General features: G+C 35.6%; 1 protein-coding gene across 6 annotated transcripts in view; it reads right to left on the bottom strand.

The window, feature by feature from the left end:
- SESTD1 (SEC14 and spectrin domain containing 1) overlaps positions 1–12,926 on the bottom strand; it is a 62,208-nt gene that overhangs the window by 25,733 nt on the left and 23,549 nt on the right. For all 6 annotated transcript variants that reach the window (XM_052792081.1, XM_052792077.1, XM_052792075.1 and 3 more), the window contains 2 exons: positions 12,164–12,277; positions 65–178 (listed from right to left, as the gene is read on the bottom strand). In XM_052792081.1, coding sequence (XP_052648041.1) covers positions 65–178; positions 12,164–12,277 — 228 coding nt within the window. The remainder of the gene's footprint in view (positions 1–64; positions 179–12,163; positions 12,278–12,926) is intronic.

Here is a 12,926-nt window from a genome sequence, read left to right as displayed (position 1 = left end):
TTCATGGCTCAAGAATGAGACATTTGGAAAAAAACAAACCAAAACAAAAATCCAGAAAACTAACCAGCCTCTTATTCAACCAATCCATGTGATCATAGGTGAGTGTTCCTCCAAAATCTTCTGTTAGTTGGCATGGTTCTATATATCGAGTCAGCTTGTTAGCAGATACTAAAATAACCTGCAACAATAAAAGAAACCTTAGGTACACTTGTAAGTAATGCTTATATTTTTCCTTAAGTACCTGAAAAGCCTGTTAAGTGCATCCAGAGGTACTGAGCACATCTTTCTGTGATTCAGGGAAAGCGACCCTTTTACTGCTAAATGTTCAAATGAAGTAAGGCTGGTTGCAATTAACGTGGGCCTAAAACAGACAGCTAATTTTGATATGCAGTGTATATCATGCATAATCCTGTAAGAGCATCATCTGTACCACCTTGTCTATTTATAATAGGAAAAAGAAATATGTTTCTTTGATATCCATTTTCTTGGTGGTAACTGATGCTTCTTGATTAAGTCATACACCACACAATCTGTTTTTAGTGAATATAGTAGCAGGATATCATACTGCAAAGCAGTTAGTATTTTTACCACTTTCTTGCAATACTTTCAGTCCCAGAGGTGAGTTTGTGCCATAAGAGTTAAGTGCCTGCATTTACTGTGCAAATATACTCAGCAAGAGTTGGATCAACCACACTCTTTCCACAAGTAGTCAAATTCAAATCTTAGTATGCTTAAAAGCCTGAATCATTCGCCCAGAAGAAAAATCTAGTTCATCAACTATTTCAGGAAATAAAGGAAAACACAAGTCCACTGCTAGTCAGAAGACTAAATTCTTCCCTTCATTTCTGTGTTCTAGATGCTCCTGGCTGAGCCTTATTCATATAAACCTAAACCAAAAGTTGGCAGCACAGGTTGCTTTGATGCATGATATGCTAAGCCTGGAATAATGCCTGTGGAAAAACACTCTCTATGGAAGCAGACATATTGGCAATATATACCCAGAAATAAAAAAAAAAAAAAAACCAACAAAAAAACCCAAACCAACCAAAAAAAAACTGAGAGAATTTTGAGAACCCATCAGATCATGCACATATTCTTGCAGGGGACAAGAAATCTGGAAAGAGCCTTCTACTTCTAGTCCAGTTCTGTGTTCCTGCAGGCACTGGAAGACAGAAAACCCATCCTACTTTGTCTTCCACTACTTCAGGATAGTTCAGGCCTGTTTAGATCACTAAAGCAATTTGATATACCAAATCATTGATGAAAATACTATGTTTCTGAGATGGGTTTTGAGATCAAAAGCCATTCAGGTCAACAACCATTGGTCATCTTTAAAAACTGAAAGCAGAGGTTGCACAGTCTCCAGCCTTGGAAGTTTTTCAAGGCCCAAATGGATAAAGCCCTGAGTAACCTGGTCTAATCGTAGATGATCCTGCTTTGAGCAGGAAGTTGGATTAATGACATCCTGAGGTGCCTTCCAATTGGAATTAGTCTGCAATTTTTAAATTCTTACAACTAAAGAACCCAGAGTAGTTCCAAACAAATGGTCTAATATTTAATATACTGAAAAATTTTCCAGCAACAGTCAGCAAATATAGGCTATTCTCCTGTATTCTTAATGGTATGTAGCTGCCATAAATGGAATTAGCTTGTAGTTTCTTTAAGTAATGCCAGTAACCAGCCCAAACCCCAGATGACTCTAGGTCCAAGAAAAATAAAGCCTTTGTTCTCCCTTTTTTAGGCACACATTTATATTTTAGGTCATTTTTACATTCTCTTTTCATCTCTATGAGTTCATTAAAAAGGAGAAAATTAATTTCTTCAATCAGGACATTTTGGTATGGAAGCTAAAGTAAATAGGGCAGCTCGTTCACATCACTAAAATACTGGTTCTAAAAAAAACCAAATAGCCTGTAGAAAAGGACAGACTGCATTGAGACCACTTCTAACTTTTTTAACTGAGATCTTTCAGGAAGGGATAAGCTTTACAAACTTGTACCAGAGAAACTTTTAAGAAAAATTTTTCTCCTTGAAAGCAAAACCTGCCTGTAACATATATTAGCTATATGAGAAAATAATTCTCCGACAAAAAACCCACCCCACAGGTGAGATTTGGTCAAAGAACATAAGTTTCTTTTGCACCTTATTAGAAAAATTTTGAAAAACAAAACCGTCCACCTCAATAGTAAGCCTTGTTGTAACTTAAGAGGTTGCTCCAAAAAACATTCATTCTCTAGGTTTCTTTTTTTAAAAGCTGTTTCTTTAAGTGTTTATTGACTGTTCACTGGGATAACTGTGGAAATCCTGTCTGAAGACTTCAAAAAGTAAACAAACATATGAATTTTTGACAAGGTGGTGGCAGAAGGGAGGTTCCTGAACAGAATTTAGCTCTTGTTCTAGACCTAGACTAGTGGCAGTGCTAATGTAACACCCTCCATATGCTTTAAATTAGTAACTTTGATGTTTCTAGGTGTCAAAAGTGCAATTTGCCTCTCTGAAGCTTCTGAAATACTGTTTTAATCAGCTTCTACGGATTAACAGTCCATAAGAACAACAACTGAGAGCCGAAAGAAAAAAAAAGTTAAGTAACAGTAGGTGTGATGTTACATAGGGAGAAGATAAGACACTTCTCTTTTAAAGATGAGTTCTACTTTAAGTTCAGCACCTATAGCAAACTTCCACTGTCACAGATTCCTAAAACTTTTCACAATCCAATCACAGTAATTGTCTTTCACCTTTTGAGAAAATAAATGTTAAATTACCACATCTAAAAATGTTTTCCTTTATGAATTAGTGTTCCAACTTGCATTTGAATTTCACACTTCAACATATTGTCTGTTGTACTTCACAAAGCTTTTAGTCACATGGGCTCTTCAAAATCCTCAATAGTTTAATACTTTGTTAATGGCATACTTAGAATTATTTGTCATCCTTCCCTCTAAAATTATCATTACCAAACTGCACTAGACAACTAACCACAGAGAACATCTCTAGTTTCTCTTCCCTCTGTGAAGAGAATGATGATGGCTTTCTATTGCTTGACCAGCTAGCTCTCAATACTCCTGCATAAGACAGAGGTCCAGATGAGGACCATTTACAGTTATAAAAATAGAAATATCCCACTGTTTGCTTGCAGCTAGACTGATTTTTTTTTTTTCCCAAAGTTATCTTACTATGTTGACTCCAGGAAAAAAAAAAGTTTTCTTAATCCAAAGTAAAAGCCTTTGGACAGCAGACTATAGTTAGATGTTAAAGTGAACAGCTTAAATTTCCTAAGGGAGAAATTAATAGATCTGGACAGATGGTAAAACAGAAAAAAAAAGTATGAATTATTGAATCCTTAAATCCTTGCTTCATTTCCCACTTGATCCACCCAATTCTGACAGGACAGCTAATAAGGTGACAGTGCTAGTAGGTTTCAAATATGTCCTGTTTGCTACCTACCAGAGTCCTTATCATCATCATCATCTGTACTCAGTTCTTTTTAAAACTTAGAAGAGTAGTAGCAGCTCTCATCATTGCTCTACTCTAATGGGCAAACTTGCTTTGTACAATACTGGCCTGCTAAAACATTGTAAAAGCCTTTGCAGAAACAACTCAGGATAGTGCTCTGGGAAAAGTAAAAGTGCTGTATTTCTTAATAAAATAAAACAACCTTTTTAAGAACTGCCAAACAACCAAAAAACCCCATGTACTGCAAAGTCTTGTGCTTCAACTGCAGACCTCCCTTATTTCTCAGGAGTGAGACTGCAGTTTTTTCTAGTAACATGATTTTGACCCATGCAACAGTGCCACTAACACTTATCTTTCATAATAATAGAGCTTTAAATACTGTTTGTACAAAGCTGACCTCTCACTCTATGTCATTTGCTGGGGTTTGCAATTATTTTCATTAATCACCTGCAATGAGATAAAGGCAGATGACAAGATCAGAGGGGAATTCTGGATATTCAATAGGACATGTAAAAGTGCCCCCAAAATGTTAAAAACGTCCATCTGAACTTTCTTTCTTGAGGGAAGAAATGAAAAAGCTCTTTAATACAAATGTCACAGAGTCAAACCCAGGAGCTATTGGAAGACAGGATGGTATAAAACTTCAGTAACAAGGCATTTTTTTCTTAAGTGTGTAATATCACAGCAGCCACACTACTGAACCTAAAAAGGAGTAGGTACTTTCCAAAAGAACACAACACACATGTCCCTTGAGAATACAAAATTTAAACAAGTGAATCTAAGCATATGATCTTCTGAGAACAGTAAATATCTTTATTAATCTTCATAGCTTGGTATCAATGAGTAATACACTGCCGTTCTGGGATAAATGAAGAAAATTATCTAAACAAATTGGATGGTAATATTCTACATGTATTAGAGTAAAAACTTTATACTGGGAAATAGGTACAGAGGAACTGTAAGGGGACTAAATCATATTTTTTAATCTCAAGAGTAAAGAGGTCTTAAAAATCAGATTTAGTTTAAAAGAATAATTGGTGTAATCTCTTAGAAAAAATATTTATTAACTGACATTTACACAGCACTGTAAACCTAAAAATATACTGAATTTCACAGAACAGAAAAAAGCCAATCCTGACAAAATCATTTATGAAAACAGAGAAAATAACTCATTACATATACATACCTATACTGCTTATAATTTGTTAGTCTGGTTTTGGTTTTGTTTTTTGTTTGTTTGTTTCGGTGGTTTGTTTTGGTGGTTTGTTTGGTTTGAGTTGGGTTTTTGTTGGGGTTTTTTTGGTTGGTTGGGTTTTTTCTTTGGGTTTTTTTTCTTGTGGGTTTTTTGTTTTGGTTGGGGGGGGGGGGGTGTTTTTCACACTTCAAGAAACCTAATATCTAACAACTAAAAAGTCTGACCAAGTTCACAATTCTTTGTAAAGAATTCTTACCAGGTGTGTCCAACCACTGAGAAGTTTATATGGGCTGAAAGTGCATTACCAACACATGCCACAGTTTCTCACTTATTTTAAGTAATACTCATTGTCATGTGGGTAGCAACTGATGTTAGTCATAAAATTAGACACATCTTTAGAAAAAGGTTCTAAGAATAATAGAATGTATATATTATACACAGTATTAGCTGTTTGATGTTATGTAAAAGTGATAGAAATGAAACTAATGGCAAGAACATTTATGCATACAATAATATATGTTTAAATTATCTGTTCTGATTTGTTACATTGCAATGTAACTGACTACAAAGTAGTTACTCTAAGAGTATATTAAAGTATTTACTCAGTATGAGCAGAACATCACTGCTTCATTTACTAATTTTAATAAACTAGCATCAAAATATTTAATACCTCTTTACTTACTGGAACATAAGGATTTGCCATTTCTAAAATAGTTTTTTTCAAAAAGAACATTAATAAAACATGCTAAAAGCAGATCATATTTATCTGGTTGCTGATTGGTAATTTTGGACAAATTTCATTCAAACAGGCATAAGTAGAGGAGTTTTTGTTCATTTCCCAAAAATTCTGCCAAGAAACACTGGGAAGCCCAGATAGCTCTTCCCCTCTCAGGGCCTGGTTGATAGGTGTAAAATTCTGAATTTTGATAAAGTCCTTTGGGCTCAATATTAAAGTTGTTTTCTCAGTAGAGTGATTCTTGATGATTTGTTATGCCAGCAGCTTACATATCCAAACAGCTTTGGAAAAATCTGAGGAAAGCTTCAATGGCAGAGGGGCACTGAGAGATTGCGAGACAGAGTTTTGCAAGAATAAGTTTGCTCTTCAGCCTGCGCAGAAGTCCAAACTGAAGAATGCCTATATTCATTTTCACACTACACTGAAGGCCACTTTTGTATTAAAAAAAAGCAACTTTTTTTTTTTTAAATTAAGTGTGAATCCTAATTGTTTTCTAAAGCACAATCGGATTCATCTTCGGCATTTGGTTTTTTGAAAGTTAGCTGTGCTTATTCTACAGCAAACTTGGCTGCTGGAAAAACTTATATATGGCCTCAACTATCCTCCTGGTGATTTTTCAAGAATAACTATGGCACTTAGCAGACAGAACATAGCTGCCCATATATCTGGTCTGACAGTGATTCATTGCCACTGAATTGTAAAGCAAAGACTTCCTCTTCCCAAGGAGAAGAATCATCCTATTGTTTGATGATAAATATTATTTCAATCCATTTTTTGAAACACTGTTTGATTAAACACTGAGTAGGATAGAGTATTATTTGCTAATATGGAACACTAACCTATACAATGATCATTTTCTTTAACATTAAACTGAGAAACACAAGTTAAATATTTATCTGGACAGTATCACACAGAAATCTGGCATACTAGAAACCAAAGGGCCGCAAGCAGAATCTAGATATACACTAGACTCACTGTCAACTCCACTCCCAGTAACTGTCTCCTTCATTTTTGAGCACTCATGGTTTTGCCCACTCATTCACCTTCCCCTCCAGGACTCATGATAATAATTAGCACACTATCTTTTTTCGACCTTGGAGAAGAGACTAATAGGCACACACTGTCTGGTATTTTCCAACACACCCTTCTTTAGGACTGAATTTAGAACGTGACATAAATGCAGGCTTACGTACTCCAGCTCCACAGGGACAACTCCCTGATTTGGCCCAGGTTTTTAAAAGGACCCGTTGCCTCTGGTGTTAAAACCACAGCAACAAAGACACATGCAGATGGAGAGATGCATTTAAATAAATACCATTTTGATAAAATATTGAAACCCCTATATGCATTTTTGGGAAAGTCCATGAAAGCTACAAATCTTGGTGCCTCAGTATTAAAACACTGGACTGGAAGATATGATACAGAAATTAAAGATTTCCTACAAAGTGTTATTCTTTCTTCGTTCTGTGGAGAAATACTCTGCTTATTAGCATTATTCTTAAAAGGTAAACTGGGGATGATTATGCCACAATTAATTTCCAAGTAGAATACCGAGAGCTAAGATATAAAGATACATATAGTAACAATAGTTAATTTCAAAATACAAGAACAGTATAAAAACGTCTTGTAGTAACACAGTAGAAAGTTCTGGACCACAGTGTGTTTTCAATGGCACCAAAAAACCCCCAGATATAAGTGTTTGGGGTGGGGATTTTTGTATTTTGGAACATTAAGGATAGCTATAACCACATTGTAACATGTAACAGGCATTTAATCACTTTCAGAATAAAGACTGTTAGTCTAGAGAAGGTATCTGCCTGCTTAGGTATGTAACACTGACTTAGGTAGAGAAGAGTTACTTTACTTGTATTGGGGACTGACCTGAAAAACTGTGGTCAAATCCCATTGGATTTAGCCTTTCCAGTTGTTTTCTTAAACAGTTCCTATACTTCTAAACAAATTATAAGATCTTGGTACCTATTTTTCAGCTACGTAACACAGAAAAAGGCAAGTCAGCTAGCTAGTATTTCTTTCAGAGCAATTCTGATATGCACGTACACAGACCATAAACAGGCTGAAATGCAGGAAACCTTCATGGAAAAAAGAGATTTTTACGTTTCTGTACTCCTCTGTATATTGATGACTTGACATTAGAGACTTAAGATTTTCCAGAACAGATTCTGCTGATATACAATCATAAGAAATTTCTGACACCGTTACTAGAGATGTAAGAGTTGATAGCTGCTACAGTGCAGGTGTGAAGCATTTAGAACTACTCAGACTTTGGACTTCAGGACTATCAGGATCCTTTTGCTATATACTCTGATTTTTCCAACTAGTTCCCAGTAGTTTACCACCTTTTTTTCCTTTATCTTTTTTTAGAAGCCCTTAATTTCTTATCTCATAATCCTAAACTTCTAAATTTTGCTCCATGATTTCCACAAGGACAAGAACAGCAAGCATACTTTCTTCCTTCCTGCTTTTGACAAACTGATTTTGAAATCACTGATCTAATATCTAAGCCAGGCTAAGAGATTATTTTTCCTCCCGGTCCCTTAAATGAATGGCATACACAAACCCCCCCCATCAGTCCGTAGGCAATTTTGCATTGTGTACAAACTTGTACATTTCTTCTACTTTTATGGTACACATTTTCCTCCAGTTATCCTAGCTATCTTCCTATGAAAAGCTCACAATCAAATAAAACACACTACAGCTACTAACAAAGAGTGATTTGTTTCACACCACTGTGTAGAGTATATTAATAGAAAAGCAAAAAGCAACACCTCCCAACCCTCCAAAACACAAACCTATTCAAACCCTGTTCTTCATTCATTTAAAAACATTAACAGTATTAAGTATTACAGTGTCACATATGCAACATTTCAACTGAAAGACACCCTTGGAACAATTAAGACAACTCTCCTGTTATGAAGCATGGGCACAGGACCAGAAAAAACTGCTTCAATGAAAACATGAACTGGTTGCTAATAAGCATTTTTAGAGAGGAATAAAGGGACAGAGGAAAGCTCTGCTGGAGGATGAATGGGAATTGACCCGAGGCAGGTCCAAAACCAACACTAATACTAACCAGGAATAAGGATATGCACTTTAACTCAGCTGAATCAGCCCATCTCTTCATACTCATCCACCCAGTAGCCTTTTGAGCTCAGTTCCCACATTTACTTTCAGTACTTTGGAACTCATCATCACCACATCTCGCTCTGAAGCGGAGGATCTCTGACTTTAAACAGAAAGGAAGGCATTGTGATTAATGGCTTCATGTGGCACTAGTAAGCCAGGTATTAAAAACAGATCGGGTAGCAGGAAATAGGAGGTAGATGTAATGCCCCATAAGAAATTAGAAATCACAGTTACATAACATTTACTTCAAATAAATTAGATTACACTCTCAAGTGAATAAAAAGATTCCATACTTTCATTTAGATTTTTAGATCATATTTATTTCACTGGTGCAAAAGCAATCTTGGATTTTTCTAATAGTTATGCAAATCTAACCTGTGATCCAAAACAAGTTGGGTGTTGCTTTGTTTTTACTGCCAGTAATAAACAGTTATGTAGCTGTAGATTTGTGCATGAGTTAGAGGCTTCCATAGTCTTATCAGTGCTCTGCACTCATACCAGGAATAGAGCAAAGACATACTACTGCCTCTAACACAAATATTATGTGGAGCACAGAGAAGGTGGTTCACTTTTACTGAGCCAGTTTTCCTAATCACAACCACGTAACAGATAACCAAGAGTTAATGAATGGTGAAGAACAAAGGCTTGCCAAATACCGCGGGTGATTCTTGCATTATCTGGGAAAGCGCAAGATTTTTCTTACTGTTCTCTCAGCTCTCCCTGTCCTTTAATGAAGAATGCCATTTAAGAATATGAGTTACTACACAGAAAAAAAAACCAAACGCAAAGAACCCAAAAAAGTGCAAGACACAAGGAAAAGCCATGAGCTAGGATGGTATCACAGTCTCTTTAGAAACATCTATAGGAACTCTACACCAACAGTTGCTCATTATCTAACCTCAGTTAGATGACAACTGCCCCCAAGCTGATAGCAGCCCCTCATGCAAGCAAGCAGTCTCACTCTGTTTCAGCACTTCTAAATTAGGCAGAAGGGAAACTCAAGAGCAAACACCTATCAACCAAAATGAGAATTCAGCAACTACCTGTTATTGTCCCCTACTCATACAAACACCTGATCTGCCCATGCATCAAGCCAAGATACAAGGAGGCATTAGGGAACAAATCTGAAGTTTTCCTCCTGCCTAGGAAGCAGCTGCTGTGTTTTAATGCTATGATTACTTTTCTTGTAAAATGATACATCACTGACCACTTTTCTTACAATTGACACATTTTTATATATGTTTGCATGAAATTCATCTCTAATACTTCAATTATTTTCTTCTTCCTAAAAAATCAGAACTATTAATTTAAGAGAATCTTAAATCAAAATTTCAGATCAGGGAAAAATGTTTATGATTCAGTAATGAAAAAAGTAGTTTAGAAACAGAAACCAAAAGGTTTAGTTACACAACTCCTATGGTCTATGCCAATGTCATCACTGGCACAGAACATGCTTCAAAATTATGAAGCTTACTAGATTTCATTACAGAATTATCATTTAATGACTGTTAGCCAATCCTTAGATTCAAACAAAAAAATCCTTTTATTATCATAGCCATGTAAAATTATTCCTGCTTCATTAACATATTTTCTGTAGGCTTTCTACTTATTTGTCTAGAAATAGATTCTAGCTGAGTCATATTAAAGAAAAATCCAAGAAGAATCTTCTAAAGGATTAATTTCCAAACTGGCAATACCATGATGTATACAGTAACAACCACTGTAAAAAATTTTTATACCACAACTTCAAAGGCTTCCTGAACTTGCCCAAGGACCATATTTATAGGTCTGCAGATGGGAAGAGAGCCTAAATCAGACAGCAGCGACTCTAAAGAGGGGGGTTCACCTTTATTACTGCCACACTCTGGACTTAGTGTTTGCCTTATGTCCTGAGAGCATCCGTGTGAAACTGAGTATTGCAAACTTAAGTCACTTTCTAAACATCAGCTCTTAAATCATCCTTTTGAGTACAGATGATTGGTTCAGTCTTTTTTTTTTAATTCTCATCTTGGATGTGCTCCAAATAGCTAGTTTATAAAAAGGTGGACACCACCATACTCATGTTTCTGATTAAAGAAGCTATGATTGAGTTACTACATGCTGAACTTCAGGATGGAAATATACTTTGACCACATCTCCCTGCCAGTCCCCTCAAGGGATTCAGGTGAAGGGACAGACAGACATCTGTGAAACCCAAGACAGTTTAACTGTAATGCAAGTCACAAGCTTAACATAGTTGGAACCACTTCCAGTAGCAAAATTTCAGGCACTTCACTACCTTTATTAGTGAATATCTTGCTGGCTGCAGACTTTCAAACACACAAGTGGTTGTTCAGAGATTCTTTGGATTGCTCTGTTGAACTTGGGCTACTTTTCAAACCTGTCTTTAAAGAACTACTCAAAAAGAAAATATGATCTTCACCTGTAAGATAAACAACCTGAAGGCAAACATGCAGGAATTCCTCTCCTTTCTTATAAGACTCTAAAGCAGATTACAAAAGATGAAGTAATGTAATAAAAGGAATCTTAAAACAGATTTAAAAAAAAAAAAAAGGTTTGGTCATCTGATTGAGAATAGGACTCTTACCCCTTACCCCCACACTCCTTCAGAGCACTTTCACATGCAGGAATTGTTTCCAGAAATGAAGCCACCTATTCTAGGTAGTCTGATACACTGCTGTTAATTCATATTAATTTTATCTTGTTAAGTCTTGTATCTGGATAATAGAGTCTTTAGGTTTATATTATTTAGCAGTTACATAACCTTTCAGCTGCCACCTTCCAATTCCCACTTCCCCTGAATTAAGTTTTCTACAGGAGTTTTCAAGAATGTTATAACCTTAACATCAGAAAGAATTACAGAGCATTGGACAAGGCTGCAGAACACTTTTCTGTTCAATCTCTTTCACAAAAAGAGATGCTAAGAGCTTTGTTGTACAAAACATGTAGACATTTTACTATTTGGTGAGCACAGCAAGCCTGCTGTAGTTCAAACAATATTAACTTCAAAAATTATTGGCAAGATTGATGAAACAGATAATTTTCTAAAAATAGGGAAAATTGAGGTTTCCATTAACCTCCCAAAAAGATAAAGGAATGGAACTGCTAACATTAGTGTGTAAACTCTTGTACAGTCTCTGCCTCACAAGCCAGGAACAGTATCAGCTTATATTTGGCAAACTGAAGGGACCTATAATCTTTGTTACTGATGTCAAAGAATTCAAAAAATGAGAGAAGACGCATGCAACAGCAACAAGATGTTCTTCAAAATGGTTACTACTGATTTAGTGACACCATACAACATGTATCTCTACAGTCTGTCGCATTAGAGTCATGAAAAAAACTTCACACTAAACCCTGTACAACAGTTTCTTACTCAAAACATCCACAATATGTATCAAACAGCTTTATCCTCTTGCTGAACAAAGAATTAAATGCCACACATTTCTGATTTGAGACCTACTTCATTTAATATTCTTATTAAAGAAGAAGTTAAAAGGCCACAGTGGTTTGTTAAGGATATCCACAAAGTGTCTGAAATAGAACTATTTTTAAAGAGACATTAATTTTCATCCAGTTATTCTAGTACTCCAGAAATGGTATTTTTTTCTGAAGTAGACAAAATTTCTACATACCTCAAAGCCAAGTCTATCTTTCTCTTTCCAAAAACAGAAATGCGTAACCTTCTTATCCCAAAATTCATCTGGCTTTACTACACAAACAAGCGATACCTCAGCTGGAACAACATTCTGTAAAACAAAATAAATAAATAAAACATTCAAGATTAAACCTTCATTTACCACAGGACTGAATTCCACTTATATGTCATCATCTATTCAAGAACTTAAAATCTACCGACAGAAATTAAACTAAGTCTGCTGCAGCTACGTCACATGTTGGCTCCATCCTTCTTAGTAGATTGTGCTAAATTTCATAGCAAAATCATGTCAGAACTGAAAAGAAAATCTAACCTCTTTACTCCCAGTCCTGAGGCCTAACGATTAGTCCATGCTACATCAGTACAGAGAAACATGAATTATTGGCTAGACTTAATTTTATGGCATTTCATTAAAAAGAAAAATAAAATGTTAAGGGCAAAGCTTTCTACCAATGTCATTTGCTATGTAGAATGAAACAGTAATCATAAAGTTAGAAAAGAATTGTATACTTTGTTATATCCTATACTTCTCTAGTACATATTGCTTAGACTAGAATGAGAGGGCTTATTATTAACATTTCAGCATATTAATTCATAAAATATTACCAGGAAGCCATTCCTCAGCCTAAACCAGCAATTTCATCTACCAAGTTGATTTTATATTGTCACATTGAATGTAGATCAAGGAACAGAAACTCTTGATTACTCCCAAGTCATCAGCTATAGCAATAAGCAACAGT

The sequence above is a fragment of the Harpia harpyja genome, chromosome 7 (assembly GCF_026419915.1).
Source record: "Harpia harpyja isolate bHarHar1 chromosome 7, bHarHar1 primary haplotype, whole genome shotgun sequence".
Classification (NCBI taxonomy): Eukaryota; Metazoa; Chordata; class Aves; order Accipitriformes; family Accipitridae; genus Harpia; species Harpia harpyja.
This window is presented reverse-complemented; position numbering and strand designations above follow the sequence as displayed.